Below are 18275 nucleotides of genomic sequence, written 5' to 3'. Positions count from 1 at the left end.
TTCAGTTTACATTTATCATGCCAGGAAGTGTGCAGTAAAGGTCTCAAAGGGCAGGAATATATTAGATATGAAGATGTAGCTGTGTGGACTTTGCAACATGGCTGTGCTGGACAGAAATTAGTAGTTTTGTGAAGTTAAGTGGGGTGAATATTGGGTTGTACCCAATTTATTTAAAAAATGGTGCTTGTATAGGGTATTTTGGAAACATGCAGAAGTGGTACTTTAATTTTAAAAATGCATCAGTTAAAGGTGAGAACATGTTGGTTTGTCAAATTCATAATGAAAGATGTATTTCTTCAGCAGATCATTTTGTTTTTGTCATCCTTGGTCACATTGGGTTTTTTAACATCACCATCATCATACATGAGAAGAAAATGAAATATAATGTTCCCTCTGGCCCCAAAAGGTTTTTAGGCAGGCCTGGTTTAGAAAGCTGGCCTTGGATCTAAGAAAAACACAATTAAAATGCCTCTGACATGGGCCCACTATGTGACCTTGGCTGAAACAAAGATAAAATGCAGTATAGATTCCAAAGACCTGGCAAGGGCACACATTGCGAAAGTAGTATCAAAATACTGATAATCATTAGCAATAATAAGCATCGTTACTGTGAACACTCATTATGTGAGAGTCTAAGCTCTGAAGAGGAAACTGACACTCCCTTCCTTTACCCAGGGCATTAGGTCTGAGTGCCTTGAGAATGGGTTGCAAACAATCATAGCTTTGAAAGCAGAGAAAAAGCTGTAACCCAGAGTTTCCAGGCAGTGGCTCCCCCTCTCCACCCCACACGGTCCTCTCCCTCTTTTCCCCGCTGCAGCTTCCCTGCTCTGCCAGTGCTCCTGCTGGGTCCTCAGCAAACATGTATATCTATTCTCCCCCGCTGCCGCCCTAGCATCTGCTTGTCAGAGTGGCCACTGGGAATAAAACACAGGCAAGGGCTGATGGGGGAATTTTGCTGATCCAGGCTTCATTGCATTCGGTGCGCCGCTTCTCTTTCTTGCCTTCTCCAGTGGACATGAAGGTCCGCTTTCCGGATCTGGGCATGCTTGAGGAGCAAGGCCCTCACACCAAGGCTGGCTGCAGCGTGCAATGCAGCTAGTCAGAGTGCAGCAGGACGAAAGCAAAGACAGCCACTAGAAATCCAGACAAAAGCATCTTTGCTCCCTTCTGCATCTCCTCTCCTGAAGTCCAGTTACCAGCTGCATTCATGCAAGTCTTTAAGCTCCTGCTACTGCAGGAAGGGCGGGCTTACCTCCCTATATAATGAAGCAACCTGCCCCCCTCAGAATAAAATAAATAACAGGTCAACAAAGGAAAGTCTTCATCAAAGGGGCCGATATGACTCACCTGCTCTTCCTAATGTGCTTAGAGGTAGCCAATTCTCCCTGCTTAGTGAGTGCTGGGGACAAATAAGGAGGGGCTAGACCTCGGCAACAGAGCACGTGCCTTGCGTGCCGAGTCTCGCAGGCTCAGCCCCAGCATCTCCCAGTTGGACTGAGAAAGATGCTGAAACCCCCAGAAAGTCACTGCCAAGTGATGCAGACCAGCCTACCGCAACCAGGTACCCTCCAGATGTATGACTCCCATCATCCCCAGCCAATATGTCTGGAGAGCACCAGGTTGAGGAAAGCAGGTGTTGACCAGGAGTGGGCAGACCTCAGACTTGTTAGATCTACCATGTGCTTTTTTAATGTAATTAGAAAGCCAAGACCAGAGCCAGGTGCAAACAACACAGCAATGAAGAACAGAGTATTTCTCAGTCCATTCTAAGCCTGCCTGGGAATTAGTTTTTAGTTCTAGAACTGAACAGAGGTCACAGTCATGTCACACAAAAGTTCACTGTGGGTTATCTCACGTTCTCTTCACGTCAGCAGCCTCATTTAGGGAAGGAACATTGTTTTGCTGCTGCTGCTGCTAAGCAAGTAGGAGTCACAAAGGTTACTGCCAGCCATCCAGAGACCTACTGACAGATCTTGCTCCACCTCCTGCCTGCCTCTGACCCAGCGGTGCAGAACCTCTTTCAACCTGAGGGCCAAATGCTATTCAAGGAAACTTTCCAGGCTACATTTCAGGGATGTCCAGGGCAAAGGCAAAAGGGGTGGAGCCAAAATGCCAGGATATTTTAGCTAAAAGCTCTTACTGCCAGTAACTGAGTCTCAGGAAGAGCATCTGAGCATTTTGCAAACGGGGAAAACCACAGGGCAGCAGTCAGGCGATAGGAGCTGGGGTAAAAAGGGGGACACGGCCATCTAAGAAGCCCTAGACAGGCGGGACTGGGACCCCAGACTTGGAATGCTGCTCCCCTGGTGCAGGACGGACTGACCCAGAGGGATCAGTTTTTTCCTGGTTTAAGGCAGCTTCCTGTATTCCTATGGACTACTTCCTCCATCACCCAAGGGGGGCCTTGCTTGGCCATCCTGGACTGTGGACCTTTGGTCTGTTAAGTAAGACAGGTCTTTAACTTTACAGCAACTTTCTGGGAAATTAGAAAGGGTTACAGAGACTTTTGCTTGCCTCAGCTTGAATGGGTAACTGAAGGGAGAAGGGGAGAATGCAAATATACAGCAGGTTCCTTCCTTAAAGGTGGCCTAGAAATGACTTTAAATGAAATGAAATAAACAGTGAAAGCTGAGCCAGAGCTTTTGGCCAATTCAAAGTATGGCCCTGGTTGAAGAAGCGGTGGCTGACTAAGGATGGGACAGCAAGTTTCTGAATCGTCAGGGGACACTCCGTTCTCCAGATGCTATTTTGGAGGGTGAGAGCAAAATAACTTCCCTCCACCTCTGTACGCACACGTGCGCACACGCACATGGAGTGCTTCAGAAAGGGGTGTGATCAGACGATGCTCTTACTGCGCAATTGCCCTACCCTGAATAGGGGGTCTTATGAGAGGCAGATGTTGGTCTTCTATTTGTAATCCGCCCATATTTCCCATTGCTTCTTTAATCTTTTTTCTTCCCAGGGAAACTCTGTCAAGGAGGGAAATGTGGAAGAGCAGCACAGAGTATAGGCAGACTGGTAGCACTATGACTCCACCATCTGAAAGCCAGTGCAGCGCAGTGGTTAAGAGCACAGGTCTGGGACTCAGGAGATCTGAGTTCTGGTCCTTGCTTAGCCATGGAGCTAACTGGGAGACTCTGTGCCAGTCAAAGACTCTCGGCCCAGCCGACTTCACAGGGTTGTTGTGAGGAAAAGATTGAGAGCAGCGGGGGAGAATGATGTAAGCCACCTTGAGTTCTTTGGAAGGAAAAAGGTGGGATATAAATATAATGAAGAAAAAATAAAGAAAACAAACCTAGAAGCACCCAAGTATGGCATGCCTTAGCAGGAAAGAGTTCACAGATTTGGGACATATGTATGTGCTTCGTTGTATGGAGTCTTTCTATGGGGTGGAACTGAACAAACAACTGCATTTCCTGGGCATCATTCCCCGTTATGCACGTAGACAGTAAAAGGCTGAAGTTAGGCCAAATACCTCCCCAGGGTCGCCTCTGAGGCTCCCAGCTGTGTTACTATCTTATTTCAAAGAATGGCATGTACTGATACATTGCACTTCACAGTCATAACACAGATATCATCCCTCTAAACAGGCACTTTCCGGATATCTTGAACTACAGCATGTGAGCACAGCCATGCGACACTACTAGGGATAACTGTAGTCCCACAGATCTGGATGCCACCAGGTTTGGGAAGGCCATGGAGGTTAAAAATACAGAGCACGGCACATTAAACAGTAGCTTAAAAGCAGCTTAAATAATATTAATGTGACCTGTTCTTGTGTTTATTAATGCAAGCATTTAGATGCTGCCCATATTTTGGGGTGACATGGAATAAATAACCATAAATACGATTCAAATACAAAATGAAAGATAGGACCATGAAATCAAAAGTAGCATAAATACAACAAAAATAAAAACTTGAAACAATTTTAGAAGTAAAACACAAATTTCAACACTTACAGGTTTAGTCTACTTGATTATTTTGAAAGCCAGGGTGAACAGAAAAATTTCCTCCTTGCTCCAGAAAGACCACAAGGATGGACCCAGGCAAACCTCTTTGGGCGGCTTGTTCCATGACGGGAACCCACTCCCTACTGGTTACCTGCCTCACAAAGGGCAGGTTCACACAACATGAGAAACTACAGTAAAATCTTACCACTGTGGGTCTGTTGTGTCATCTGGACACAGTTGCACAGTTTCTCCACGGAACAATTAGTTTTTTAAAACCACAGAAAGAATGAACATTCTACACACGTCACCATAGTTTTTCCAGATACTGAGATCTAGGATTGCAATTATATTATTGCTGGTGTAAAAAACACGGTGGAGCCCCCTGGCAAGAGCAACCATGGAAGTGGCTACTTCTGGCCTTTGACCTCTGGTGCCCCCAGCCCTCCAGCAACGGACACAGTGTTGCTCACTTTACTGCCACTGGCTGAGTGATATATCCATCTCCTTGTTTTCATCTGGAACAGGGAGAGAGGGAGAAGATAATGGTGGAAGAAGGGGGAAATCATAATGAAATTATTTTTACTTATTCAATAAAGATTTCTCTGGGAGCTGGGGACACTGGGAAGTGCTGCAAACATTCAGGTACACCCAGGAGGGCAAAGGGGGATCCATCTCAGGGCCACAGTGGACCAATCAGGAGCACGCTGCTGCAGTCCATAGACAAGACAGGAGGAAGGGTGGGGATTGTGCTTGTGGGCATTGCTGGGATGCACGGGATAGCCAGGAGGACACTGCAGGGAGTGCCATGGGAGTCTCAGGGTTGACTGGGAAGTTCAGGCAAATCTCTGCATGGATTGTTTGCTGCATTGTGTGAACCCAGTCCATGAACTAGGGCCCCTGAAGATGTTAAAGTCTGAGTAGGCTGGAAATCTTTCAGGTAGCTTGGTTTTTGAAATGTAAAGCCTCTTGCATTGGGTTCAGAAGTGGATTTTTTAAAAAATCAGGACCCGTTTAAAAAGCTAGTCAAGTAGAGCATAATAAAGTTCTAGCAACAGTGTTCCACAAATACAGAGTCACCACTGAAAAGGCCTTGCCTCTTGTGCCACCAGTCTGACCGATCTCAGTGGTAGACCCATAAGTAGTCAGTCTGTCAGTTTGCTCTGCTTCTCATAGCCATCCTGTTTCAGCCCTGCTCTTTTCTCTCCTCCATTTTCCAAGGCAGCATTGCCTTTTCTGACCCATAAGTTGTTCTGTGATCAAGTTATTCTGTTATCAATATACTCACCCACCCTGAGCAGCTTGAATGCTTGTGAACATTCCAAGCATCAATCAAAAGCTAACTGGGGTTGTGAAAGGTAAGCAGCAGCAAAATCTAGCCTATCCCTGCAAGAACACACTCTTGTGTATTGTTTTTAATTCAGCCTGGGTTGCCATGGGTGTAGTTGTGGTGGGCTGGGAAGGAACAAGACAGTATCATTCTCAGTCTCCTGTAGCTCAATCTATAATACCCCGGAGGGCTCTGTGTGCTACAAATCGGAGAGCTGGTGAGTGCGTATTATCCTACTGCCACCCAGAAATGAGAAAACCCAGACCCTCAGTGTTCCTGTTCTACTCAAGCCCCTGAGGATCTGGGACAGATGCCCTTCTCCAGGTGCCCTCCCTGAAGGAGATTAGGAGGGTGACTACTCAGAGACGGGCCTTCTCTGTGGTGGCACCCCAATTGTGGAATTTGCTCCCCAGAGAGGTTCACCTGGTGCCGCCACTTTATTCTTTTTGGCACCAGGCCAAAACCCTTTTATTTTCCCAATGTTTTAAGACCTAATTGGGGTTTTATTATTCATTAAATTTTAGGACATTGTGTTTTAATTTATTTATTTTTCTTACATTTTGTATTGTTAAACTGTCTCCAACTGTTTTGGAGCTGTTCTTCTGCTCTTTGAGATTACAAAATGACTAGGGACTTCCTTCTGACCAGTCGAATGAGGATTCCTCAGCAGCCTTACATGGGGCAGCTGTTTTATGCTCTGGCTGGGGATGATGGGACAGTTGTAGTTCAACACATGGAGGGTCCCAGCTGGTTGGTCCTTGGTCCATTTTAAGTGGGGAGGCCAAAAATAGAATCAGGGAACCATCTACATGCAAAGCAGGTTTGTTTGATTTGCTTTGTTTAACAGGTTACATCCCACTTCCCTTTGTACAGTTCAAGGGTCTAACCCTTTAGATGCTGTCTCTTTATGGATAACATAAGGTTCTCAGCGCTCTGAAATAGACAAGGTTCCTCCTACAGTTATGGCAGTCAGAGAGGTGCTGCATATAACGTTAATTACAGTTGCAGCCATTTCCTTATGCTAAATTGACTCTGCAGGGAAACCCAAATTTAAAAATTGGTAAGAAAACATTCATGTAGTGGACTTGGAGGGAAACGCTGATTTTTACCTGGGATCAGTTAGCGTGTGCTGATTACGCTATTATTGCTATTATTATTACTGCTAATATTATTGCTATTCCATCTTTGCATGTCAAATACAATTTACTTGCTTCTTGTTATTACATTTATACGTAATGTAAGAATGCAAGGAATTCAAAGTGGCTTCCCACCATTTTTTCCTCACAACAACCCTGTGAGGTAGGTTAGGCTGAGAGTCTATGACTGGCCTAAAGGCACCCAGTGAGCTCCATGGCTGAGGGAATAATCTCTAGATCTCCTGAGTTCCAGTCTAGCACTCTAACCACTATGCCACAGTGCTATGGCTGAATGCAATTGCAGTGCCTATCAGAATCTACATTTGGCTTTGCCAGTTCTACAGCTTCAGAGTCTCCTTCATTATTTGAAGTGCTTATGGATGCAAATTGGTTATATAGACCCACAACCCAGTTCATAAATACTTAATATTAGTGAATGAATATGAACACAGGAACTTAAATTGCAGCAATGGAACAGAGAACCGGATCATTCTGTTCTGCCTAATCACGGGATCATTGTTTCTACATCTGTGCCAGAAGTATCAATAGATCCTAAGTTATATCTTATTCAGCAAAAGGCTTTGTTTTGTGTTCATTGGTCATCACAAAATCTTTTAAATAGTTTTTTTTAATTTTTTAATGATAATTACTACCTGCTGGCAGTTTGAGAGAGGGTCATAATAGAGATAAACTTACTATTGGAATGCTTTTTAATATTTACTGCAGCACGTGTTCTCTTAAAATTATTTATCTGTTGCTTGGAAGTTAACACGACATCATTATAACAAGGTTTTCCATGCCCTTGTGACTGTTTTTACAACATTGGAAGGATAAATGTGCACCCACCTATAACACGGGTCTGTTGAGGGCTTAACCATGCTTCCAGTGTTTGTGTAATTTGTTTACAAGCCGCCCGTCGGCAACATGCTCTCTGGGTGGCCATTACAATATAAAATCGACAAATAACATTAATAAAATAATACAATTAAAATATCAGAATAAAAATAACAATAAAATAATTACAAAAAATAAAACATACATTAATATAATTATTTTAAAAATTCAGACAAGTGGTATTTAGATGCCCCCAGCAAATGGATGAATTAGTGGATATTTGTTTTGCTCTTTTTTTTTTTTTTTTGAAGCTTATGTGTAATTCTTTTGGGATGTATACACTCATGGTACTCATTTCGTTTTGGAAGCAGTTCATTTCAGTGCACACAAGACCATTTACATTTCCTTTTTTCTTCTTCTTATAGCTTTGTAAAAATTCACATTAAAGATTATTTTTCCCCAAAAGCATTCCATCTGATTGACAGCAATCTTGTGCTAAGTTTCTCCTCTACTTGTGCAATTTGTGATGCTTGACCTAAAGGCCCCAAAGAATGAGCACAAGACTTGCAAAGTGGATGTTGTATCACTGAGCTATGGTTTCTACCTTTTGTTTGCTTGCTTCTTTTGGTATTTGTTTGTTTATTTGTATCAGGCTGGATAAACTGTGGCCCCAGGATTAATCCCCTCTCAGCTAGGAAGCTCATGGGGTGACTTTGGGCCAGTCACATACCCACAACCTAAGCTCCATGCACGTGTGCTTTGGTCTAATTTCAAAAGCCTTCTGTATATAGTCAATTCAGGTGCCTGTTTGCACTGGGCAGCCTTCTGGATGGGAAGTAAGGGAGAGATGGAGAAAATGGGGGAGGGAGAATTCCCTTCCCTTTCCAAGAGAGGGAAAGGGGGGTGGGGAAAAGAGCACTGAGGTGGGGGAAAGCGAGGAAATGGGGGGAGCAAGAGCAGGAAAGGGGCGAGTCATCCACTTCTGCGTCTGACCCTGCCCACCCTGCCTGATACAGCCTCACATGGGCTAATCCAAGGGAATGTGGCCCTGGGCAGAAGATTTATCTGCTCCTGCATTTGCCTTTCCTTCTTTAGCAAGGGACCAGAATCAGCCACCTGGGACTGGGCAGAAAGTCTTGAAAACCAAGGCCTGTGATTCCTGAGCACGCCGGGCCTTGAGCCCCTCTTGGATGTGTCCCAGCTACCCAGAGAGAAACACAGGCGCTGCCCTTCTGCAGCGTAACTGCACCGAGGGATAAGACAAGAGAGGCACATATGCCACGGCACTAATCACTGCTCCTCTCTCCACACCTCGAGCAGCTTCCTCTGCTGTCACCTGCTGCATCTGCATCTTTGTCCCGAAAGGTTCACAATTAAAGATGACAAGTATCATCTGTGAAGAGAGCGAGGCGAGGGCAGAGAAAGCAAGGCTTGCGGCCCTCAGTTTGTGTTTCCCATCAGCTGACTCTGGGGTGGCCGGGGGGGAGACAGCAGGACCTTCAGATATTGCTGGTCTCCAGCTCCCATCTCTGGCTGTCTTGGCCAGCTGTGGCCTGGGAGGAGGAATTGAGCTTTAGGAGCAAGCCTAGATGTGGTCCATCCACCTGATGATTCTCCCCCTCCCCCGCAGAAGATATTACTGGGCCTTGTTGTATAATCGGAAGGATTTTCGAAGGGAAAGAAATCCCCAATTCTTAGTTACTGGTATTTGGGAAAAGGCAGATGGATGGCTTTTTCTACCTGGGATACAAGAGCATCTTTCCTCTTAATTAGAACTTGCTTCCTCTGGGGGTGGGGGAGGCACAGCTTCTTAAGCTGGAGTTCTCTGGGAAGCCCTAATTAGAGCTTTCCCTGATTTGTTAGCCACTAATTAGACATCAAGACATAAAGTGCTTTCAAACAGGGACCGCATGGACTTGGACTGGGGTCGCACTGCAGCCTGGAACCCTGTTCCCCAGCCCCAGTGCAAAACGGCTTTGAATTTCAAAATGCTCCAATGTTCTGCGCAGCCCTGCCCTTGCCCAAACTGTTTCTAAGGAAAGGCACATATTGATGCACATGTTGCTTCCTTGCTTTTTTCCATCAGGGACAGGAGTTGTAATTTATCTATTTCTTTGATTTATTTCCTAGTCTTTGTCCCAAAGAGCCCAGAATAGGGTACAACCTACATAAAAATGGTACACCACATGAACAACATTAACATTATTCCTCTAAAATCACAAATATGTAACCAAAGGAATAAAATCATCAACACACCATCAGTCAGCTGAAAAAACAATACAGCACTTGCCAATGCCCTCAAAGCCTACTCAAATAATCAGTAAATGACAATGGAAAAACTAAGTCATCCTGATCTTAAACTGCAAGTGCTTTAAAGGGAGAAAAGGATTATAAAGTGTGCACACCAGAAATGTTGGTTGTTCAGCTTAGGTACGCAACTGTCTATTCCTTTGAAACATACAGGTAGCAGAAAACACAAGCCCAGCTTCAACCTAAACTGCTACAGCTCCTTGCACTCCTGCGACGGGCAACAGCTGGGTTGCTCGCAAGGAGCTCTGCTGCCCACGCTCTGAGGCAGGGTGGTTTTATTTATTTATTTATTTATTTATTTTATTAAAACATTTTTATGCCGCCGAAGCCTCGGGGCGGCTGGTTGTCGAAGGGCAGTTCTTTGCCGAAAGTCTTTATCACTGAGCAGGGATGTTGTAGGGCTTGGAAGTCTCCAGCAGCAGGAAGATGGGTGGCTGAGGGTAGTAGACTATCCGAGGGGTTCCCAAAAGTGGATCCCCAAATAGGTTGGACTGCAGCTCCCATCACCCTCGGCCAGCACAGTCCATGGGGAGGGAGTTGCAATCCAACAGCATCTGGGGACTCGAGATTGGGGACTACGGGGTTGGGAACACTGAATCAGTAACTCAAGGGCTGATTTGGGTGGAAAAGCAGAATGCAAACGATTAATGCTCCCCCGCAGCTCCCGCAGTGGACATTACCAGCTCTTCAGCCTTCTGCCCCCCACCCTCCACCGGCTGCTGGAGTAGACGCCTGTTTCATATTGGTGAACAAGGCAAAGCTGTGCATCTCCCCACCGTCTTCAGATTCAGCAGTTGGTTTGGGTTACAAATGCACAGAGGAGATCAACTAACCAGGGAGGTGATGACAAGAGCAACTCGAATGCAAGAGACAAGAACATGGAGCTAGAGCAGTGAGCTGCAGCCCCCTCCCTTCCTTTCCCTCTCCCCATCATGCGCACGCACACCTGACTGCTCATTAACATGTTGGCTTTTGATTGTAAGCTACTTCGGGAGTCAATCCTGGCTAAAAAGCTGAACACAAAGATAATAAATAAGCAGTGCAGTAAAGAAGCCTCAGAATCCTCCAGCTGGGGAGCCTAAAACAAAGATGGGCACCTGTGGTCTTCCAGATGTTTTGGCCTACAATTCCCATCAACCCTAGCCAGCATAACTAATGGCAAGTAATGATGGAAGCCCCACTTGAAACCTCCGGTTTGCATCTAACTGGCTGGTGTAATCTTCTTCCACGCTTCTATTTGCACTATGTCAGTAATTTAGTGTAAATCCTGGATCCCTGAGAACAGCTGTTTTCTTTTCTTTAAAGGGAGAATGTTTCTAGGTCTCTTGAGGCATCTGAACAGGAGGAATAGATAGAGTTTTCTCTGAACTGATTAGCTAGAAGTCAGGAATGGCCTAGGACATTTTGCTGCTTGAGGGAGGGCAGCAAATGACCCCATTCCCAAATCAAGAACCACAGTACTCATGACTGGTCACATTGGATTTGAGGTTAACAAAATCCCACAAATACTCTTCCCCAGCAGCAGAAATGCAACAATAGTAATAATTTAAATAACTAATGGTTTGCTGCTCTTTCATGACATACACTACCAGCTGTCAGGGTCAGCAATCACACTCTGGACAAGTCCGCATGATCATTTGCCACCACAGTGGCTTAAGCCACGGTGCCCTGCAGCAGGAGCCAGGTAGCCACGCACACCATTTAAGTAACCCAGCCCTTGCTTGTAGCTTGTTGTGTCCTCTGAACCCAGCGAAGTTGGCTTGTTGGTCTGGAGAATTCATGCGAGTTTTACGGTGGTGGGGTCTTCTGTTAACCCTTCCCAGGCTCAGATGACACAACAACCTACAAGCAGTGATTGGGTTATAGAAAGGGCATGAACACGCCACAAATCATCATGGATTATTTAAGGCTGTGCATGAACTAGTTCCTCTGTGTTGGTACAGCTGAACCAGCTAACTGCCCAGCAAGTATAGCCTCAGTTCATCCATCTGTCTGCTATTTCTCCTTTTCCCAAATATTCCTTTTCACATGACACAAGGGGGAAAAGATTCTATATTTTGTAGTATTTCAAATACTGATCTCAGAATAACAATAATCCACATCTTCAATGAACAACTAGTATCTGGGAGGCCAATTTCCTAATTTAGATCGAGCAACTTCATTTATGCAAAATAACCCAAATTTCCTGCATTTTCATCTGCAGGATAATATTTGTGTTGCCTCAGAGTGGAGTGTGAATGTCAGGTACAGAAGATGCAATGGGTGAATATTTTGTCTCGACTGTCCTTCAATTTGCTCATTCCAGTTTTGACCCCGTGTGTTCCAAGGCTGCTTCATGCTCTCTCCTCCATGGTCAAATTGCCCAGCCTGAGTTTCATTTATGCATATACTGAAAAGTATTCATAGATTCAAAATCCCCATTCCCCACAAATGTTCAGGCAGTGTCGCTCTTCTGATGAGCTGGATTATTAACTGATAAATCAGCTACATTGGCATGTTTAGTTGAGTAATTTATCATAAATAAAACAGAGCTCTGTGAAATTACTTTTTGGTGCCAGTGGCCTCAAGTGCAAACAGTCGGTGTGCGCTTCTCCCAGTTCAGGTAATGCACATATTCTCTATCTAGATAGATAAACAGTTGTGCTATTTAGCCAAGATAAATGGCTACCTTTGGTGAATATTCTGAAAACATCACCTCCATGGCAAAACATTTCTATTAACTGTTGCTGGCTCATTAATCTCGTAATTAGTTACAATAAGACAGTTAATGGGCTAAGAAGGGTACTTATCAGCTGACAATTCCACTTCTGGAATGCCATGCTTTTTCAGTCATTCGCTGATCCAAAGTTTTAGCCTTTCCCCCCTTTCCCTGCTCTGCTAATTCTTTGCCAGCTAAACTGAGTAATTTCCACTACTGTGTTTTATCCTGAACTCTGCACTACAGTGGCTTGGGAGGACAGTGTTGCTCTGGTACTTGTACATAAAGTCTACTGGAATAATTGGGCAAGAACCCACAAAGAGGGGAGATGTTCTCTGCCATGCTGAGAGTTGTTTCTAGGCAAAATTTCTAATCTGGAAGCTTTTCTAATTCTAGCCATGACTACTTCTTGCCCACCAAGAACAGCACAACAGAAAGAAAAGGCAGCTGTACTGGCTATTAGAAAAATTACAAAATCTCCATTAGTGTAATACCTTTATTGGACCTATTCAGTATTCAATAAAAATGTGCAAGTTTTTGAGTTCCCCAGAGTCCTTCACCAGGCAAGATGTTATGAAAAAGTGGGGTGGGGGAGGAAGCAAATGAAGTATGGCTTGTTGTTGAAGTCATGATGTGTGTGTGATTACAGTGTTGAGACGGAATGGAGGAGAATGGCTCTGCAGACATTCAAATAAAGCTCTAGCACAGAGATGTAAATCTCAGGCCAAGGAGCCAAATCCAGCCCTCTTGGCATCCCAATTCCACTCTCCATAGTTTCCCAAAAGAACACACTCTTAGCCCCTTGCATTTCCTCTGACCACCAATCATTTGGTGGTTGCCTGGCCTCTTTACAATTCCCCCCATACTAAAATACCTCTCCTAAAGCACAGTTATTTGCCATAACAACTTTAAGGTAAAATGCATTTATATTTTTATATTTTGGCCCTGCTGCCTTTCCTTTTGGTTCTACCTGATTTGTCATTGCCCCCACCGTCTGGTGGAATATAACCCCCCCCCTTTCTCCAAAATGGACATTTGAGGCTTGGGATGAAAGAGGTTCAATTGCCTTTTCTCTAACAGGTTTCAGGTTTCTCTTGGAATTGCCCCTAGGACTGTTGGGAGCAAGAAAGACAGAAAAGTTTGATCCGCGTTTTCGAAAATATATGCTAAAAGAAAAAATCACATCACCTCCATTGCCATATAGAAAGCACCTGTCCAGGCAACCTTTCTTCGTAGAGCTTACAGGGCCTCCAGTCTCATTGCCATCCTAAGTATCTCATCACATCAGATGATACTGCCTAAGAAGGGTAAAAGGAGGCTGCATTGTGGGGTTTCTGGTGTAGGAAGCTGTAACCAAGTTCACTCCAAGTTCACTTAGAAGTACAGACAAAAAAAAATTGATCAAGAGCCTCAGATCACCCCACTGTTCACAAAAGAAATCAAGTTGTTCTATTAACTTTTTAAAGCTATATCATCAAACATTCTTCCCACATTTGGCACAGAAAGCAAGACAGTTTATCAAGTGCTTCTCCACTGATGCATTCTCCAAGCAGAGCCGTGCACAGATATATGGGTCTCTCAGGCAGCAGCACTTAACTTCTGAGATACTTGTGGTTGCAGCTTCTTCTCTGATTCTGCATTGTACTTGTCCTCAACTACTTCAGCTCCTTGTGCAGGACTGCCATCCTGTAGCCCATCTCAAGGAGGCAAACGCTGGCCACCATTGTCCAATTTCTGGTTTTCGCAAAGCCCTAATTGTTGACCCCAATTAAGATGTGTTGACAAGCCCACAGCCTCTTTTTAGACAGACTCCTTTCTACTAATCACACACTGACTTAACACCTTTTCCCTCAGTGCTGAGCTAGGCAACTTGGCTCATTTGAGATTCAGGTCTTCCTTCCTTCTGCTGGGCCAGCAGCTGGGTCTGAGCCCAGAGCTTAGTCTTGAAGCTGCTTGTATAATGAAGGGACAACTGTCCCACCTTCATTCTGAGTGGAAGAGACCTTTCTTGTCTCCATTTTCGTTCTACACCTGCTATAATCCCTCTTAGTTTTGGACAGAAATCTGCATGTGTCACCATTATCAGACACTACATACATTTTTACACCTGACTCTAGGTCTTTCCTATCTGCTCAGGAAACGCGGGTCCATGGTTTTTTGTTTGTTATGATCCTGGCGTTGCTTTCTCGTGTGTTCTTTCCAACCATCCAACGTTTTCCACTGCATTCTCTGTTCAATTTAGCCCCTTCAGCACCATGGACAGAGACACAGCGGCAGTACTACATTTGGCCAGTCCCAGGGATTATGTGTCTGGCTCCTTGCAGTGAGGATTTGGTCTCTGAGCTCATTTTAAATCATTAAATCTTGAAAGCATTTAAAATTAAAGTTGAAGGAATTTTCTATTTAAGCCAAAGACAGTTCCCAGTAATTCATCTGAGCCCTGGAGCACTGGCATGTCCCTGCCCTGAATCCAACCCCAGATTAAATTGTACTTGAGTTCACTTAGCCCACCTTTGGAGGAGCACCAACAAGCAAATGCTATCCGGCCTCATGCTGTGTGTGTGGTGTGTCTGCACATATCCCTGGTGCCCCAGAAGAGGCCCAGACATCCTATAATTCAGTCAAGCAACTTTAATACTTACCATTAACACTAGGCCAAACCTGAGCTGTTAGTCTGTATTTTCAGAGAAGGAGTCTATTTACACCTAGAGGATCTAATTCAGTGAGTAGTTCCCTGTGCTTGTTACCTTAAGAAGTCTCATTAAATTTTGCATATTTGGTACCCACAGACACACACCATGTATATGGCTCCTGTCCAGAGGAGCTTTTGAAACTGCTTCCACTCTTAGGCCTCCTCTTGCTCCAGAAAATATGGTACCCCAATATGAAAATGCACTGATCAAAACCTCCAAAATAGTTTAATCCACTTCATGTAAATGATTGCCTTCCCTTTTTCCTTGGCCCATATAGCTGAATGTTCTTTTTAGCCAGGATCTCCTCCCATTAGCAAAACCCCCAATCCATATAAACTTCTGGCCATGCATCCCCATCCCTCTTGCTCCTTTGCAACCGTTCTGTAACCCAAGGGAAGCAATCCCGTACTTTCCTGTGTAACCTTTCCTCCCTGTGGCTGCTCTGGGGGTGTGAAGGGAATATTTGGTTTTCTGGAGATGGGACTCTGGGGAGGAGGATCACTTCGGTTTTCCTACCTGCCAGTAGCTGCATCCAGGCACAGATCTTGTAGACTGTGGCCGTGTTACAAAAGAAGAAGAGGGCAAAGCAAGTGATGCAGCCCAGGATCAGCACCATGGAGAGCAGCACGAAGAAGGAGGCCGCCTTGAAGGCGCCCGAGGGGATGCTGCGGAAGTCGGCAAAGGAGCCGTGGCAGGTGAGCTCCCGGTTGTTGCCCTCGTTGCCCACGCAGTAGTGGAAGAGGCCGAAGTAGCCCGGCTTGGGCGTGCTGACGCTGTCACCGATCCAGTAGGGCTGGATGAAGACCACCACGTTGATGATGGCGAAGCAGATGGTGAAGATGGCCCAGAGCACGCCGATGGCCCGCGAGTTCCGCATATAGTTGTCATGGTACAGCTTGGAGGCCTCCTGCGACGGGAGCATCCTGCCGGGCGGCTCCGAGCACGGGGCCCCGGCCAAGACACACGGAGACGGGCGCCCCGGCGCGGGCGGCGGCACCGGCACCTTCTCTTCACTGGGCGAGGACGGCGGGCCCCGGGAGCCCCGCGGCCCCGGTGGCTGCGCCGGCCGAGGGTAAGCCCAAGGGGGGGGCGACGAGAGGCCAGGCCATGGGGCACACGGGGCAGGAGGGAAGGCGCCCGGCGCGGAGCCTCAGAAGACGCACCGGCTCGCTCGCTGCAGCTCCAGCCGCGCCTCCATCTTGGCTGCCGCCGCCGCCGCCGCCGCCGCTTTGCTCCCGCTCTCCCGCTCGCCTCCTTCCTTGCCTGCCGCCTGGCCGAAGCTCGCGCCCGCGGCGGAAAGCGCGTGCGCTGGAGAGCGCGAGCAGCAGCAGGGAAAGGAAGGGAAGGAAGCAGGGAAGGGAAGGAAGCTTCGCCCAGGCAGCCTCCGGAGGGAGGGAGGGAGGGAGGGAGGGAGGAGCGCAGCGCACATGCGCCCAGCAAGCGGGTCAAGGGAGAGGAGGCGCCCGCCAAGCGCCGAGAGGTGGCGCCCGCCGCAAGGGGCGGACACGTGTTCCCTTTCCCTCCTCCTCAGACCTCCGCAGGCTTCGGGGAGCGTTGTCCCTGGGGCGGGGGCGGAGCCTCGCGTGGCCCCGGGAGTAGCCTTTCGGGGAAGAGGTTAGTCCCAGAAAGTGCGAAGCCATGGTTACGATCCTTTTGTTGCCTGGCGTAGCAGGACCCTGCGACTTGGAGTCTTCCAAATAGTGTGGAGTCCAGTTCCCATCAGCCCCAGCCAGCTGGTCAGCTGTCAGAAACGCTGGGAGCTGCTGTCTAAAAGGCTTGGAGGTTGGGGAAGGTGACTATATAGAAAGGTTCTCTCTTTCTGCTCCCTACTACAACATAATTGACATAACACCTTGAAATGCAAAAGTCATTTACACTGGGTTGTATCTGTTAGTCTTTTTCAGAATTTATTCATTTGAAAAAGTGGAACTTAAGTCTGGCTAACACTGAATAAGAGTCAACACAGTGCTTATTGTGTGGTGACTTCTCTCCCAACTATGCTGCAGGTTTGTTTATATGTTGATGCCTGTGTGCAGAACTGACATACCAATCAGCCCCATGAGGGCTTCAAAACAAAGTTCCAGTCCAGCTAAATGGACCACATGAGCTCTGCCAACTGGGACTACCAGGTGGGGTTTCCAGGTCACCAAAGACAGTTTTCCAGCCTAGGGATGGAATGCTGAGAAAGCAAATGACGGATGCTGCCTTTCTCCACTGACCTTCACAAAGGCCGCTGCTGGGGAGAGTCTGGTCTCAAGGCTGCAGTTCTGCACAAGTCGTCTAGCCCAATATTATCTACGTTTTCCACCACAATGTCTTCCTGATTTTAATTCCATTAAAATAAGTCTTCCATTTCTTATTTCATCCAGCCCAGTATTATCTAGGGTTTCCAATGCAGAATCTTCCTGACTTTTATTGTATTTTTAAAGATCTTGTTTTTAAATGTTAAAAGCTGAGAAATCAGCATGGTCAAATGTTGTGCTGTGTTTTATCACTATATTCATTCTTGAATCCAAATAAATATAGTGATGGAAGTTTGTAGTTTGGACTTAGACCCCAACTTTGCCTATATTTTGGTTCTTGGTACCTAACTCCTTACTTTTCTTCTGATCTCACCAGTTTGCTTTCTGGGAAAGGAGAATTTTATGACCAACTATGCCCACCATAGTAGCCTATTTTTGCCCAGGACACCTTCAAAATTCCAGACATGCCCACCAACCCCAAAAGTCTACTTGATGTTGCCAGTTGAGCAGTGGTCTTTCACATTGATGCTGGCTGATCCATTTAAGGTGCAATCCTATGCAAATTCAGGCAGGCAAAGTGCCTACAATCCCCAGCATGCCCCAGCCACTGGTGATGCTACGGATGAAACTTGGGACGTTCTACATGCAAAGCAAGAATTCTACCACTGGTCACTTTTCTAAGTCTCATTGAACATAATAATGGCTTGTCTGGCCTCTGAAGACACACATGTCGGATTCTGCAATCAGTGGGGCTTTGCCCAGACTCCCATGACACAGTTCATGCTTTAAGCTTTAGCAAAATGTTCTGAAAAAAGACAATTTTAATCTCTAAATTAGCCATTTCCATTTTCTCCTATTCTGAGAGGAAAAGATAAGATAGGTCAGGATTATCATATGTACATAGTAAAGGAAGAAAAGACCTTTTAATTTATTAATCAATTATAAGTTTTTATCCTGCTTCCCAGAAGGAAAAAACTGTCTCCCAAAGTGGCTCACAGCAATTAAAGTGCAATGTGCAATGTTTGGGGGGGGGGGGCAGGCTCTGTATATAATTGAGGGTGAAAAAGGCCTTGCCCTGAGGCCA

At 46.0% G+C, this 18275-nt stretch overlaps 1 protein-coding gene across 1 annotated transcript in view; it reads right to left on the bottom strand.

The window, feature by feature from the left end:
- The window catches only part of LHFPL4 (LHFPL tetraspan subfamily member 4), a 50734-nt gene extending 34864 nt beyond the window's left edge, over nt 1-15870 (bottom strand). Inside the window, exon 1 of the mRNA XM_044451714.1 lies at nt 15465-15870. Within this exon, the coding sequence (XP_044307649.1) occupies nt 15465-15870 (406 nt within the window). The remainder of the gene's footprint in view (nt 1-15464) is intronic.
- Between the last annotated feature and the right edge of the window lie 2405 nt (nt 15871-18275).

The sequence above is a fragment of the Varanus komodoensis genome, unplaced genomic scaffold (genome assembly GCF_004798865.1).
Source record: "Varanus komodoensis strain SLA01 unplaced genomic scaffold, ASM479886v1 scaffold6_4, whole genome shotgun sequence".
Classification (NCBI taxonomy): domain Eukaryota; kingdom Metazoa; phylum Chordata; class Lepidosauria; order Squamata; family Varanidae; genus Varanus; species Varanus komodoensis.
Note: the sequence above shows the minus strand (reverse complement) of the source record. Positions and strands in the feature narration are given on the sequence as shown.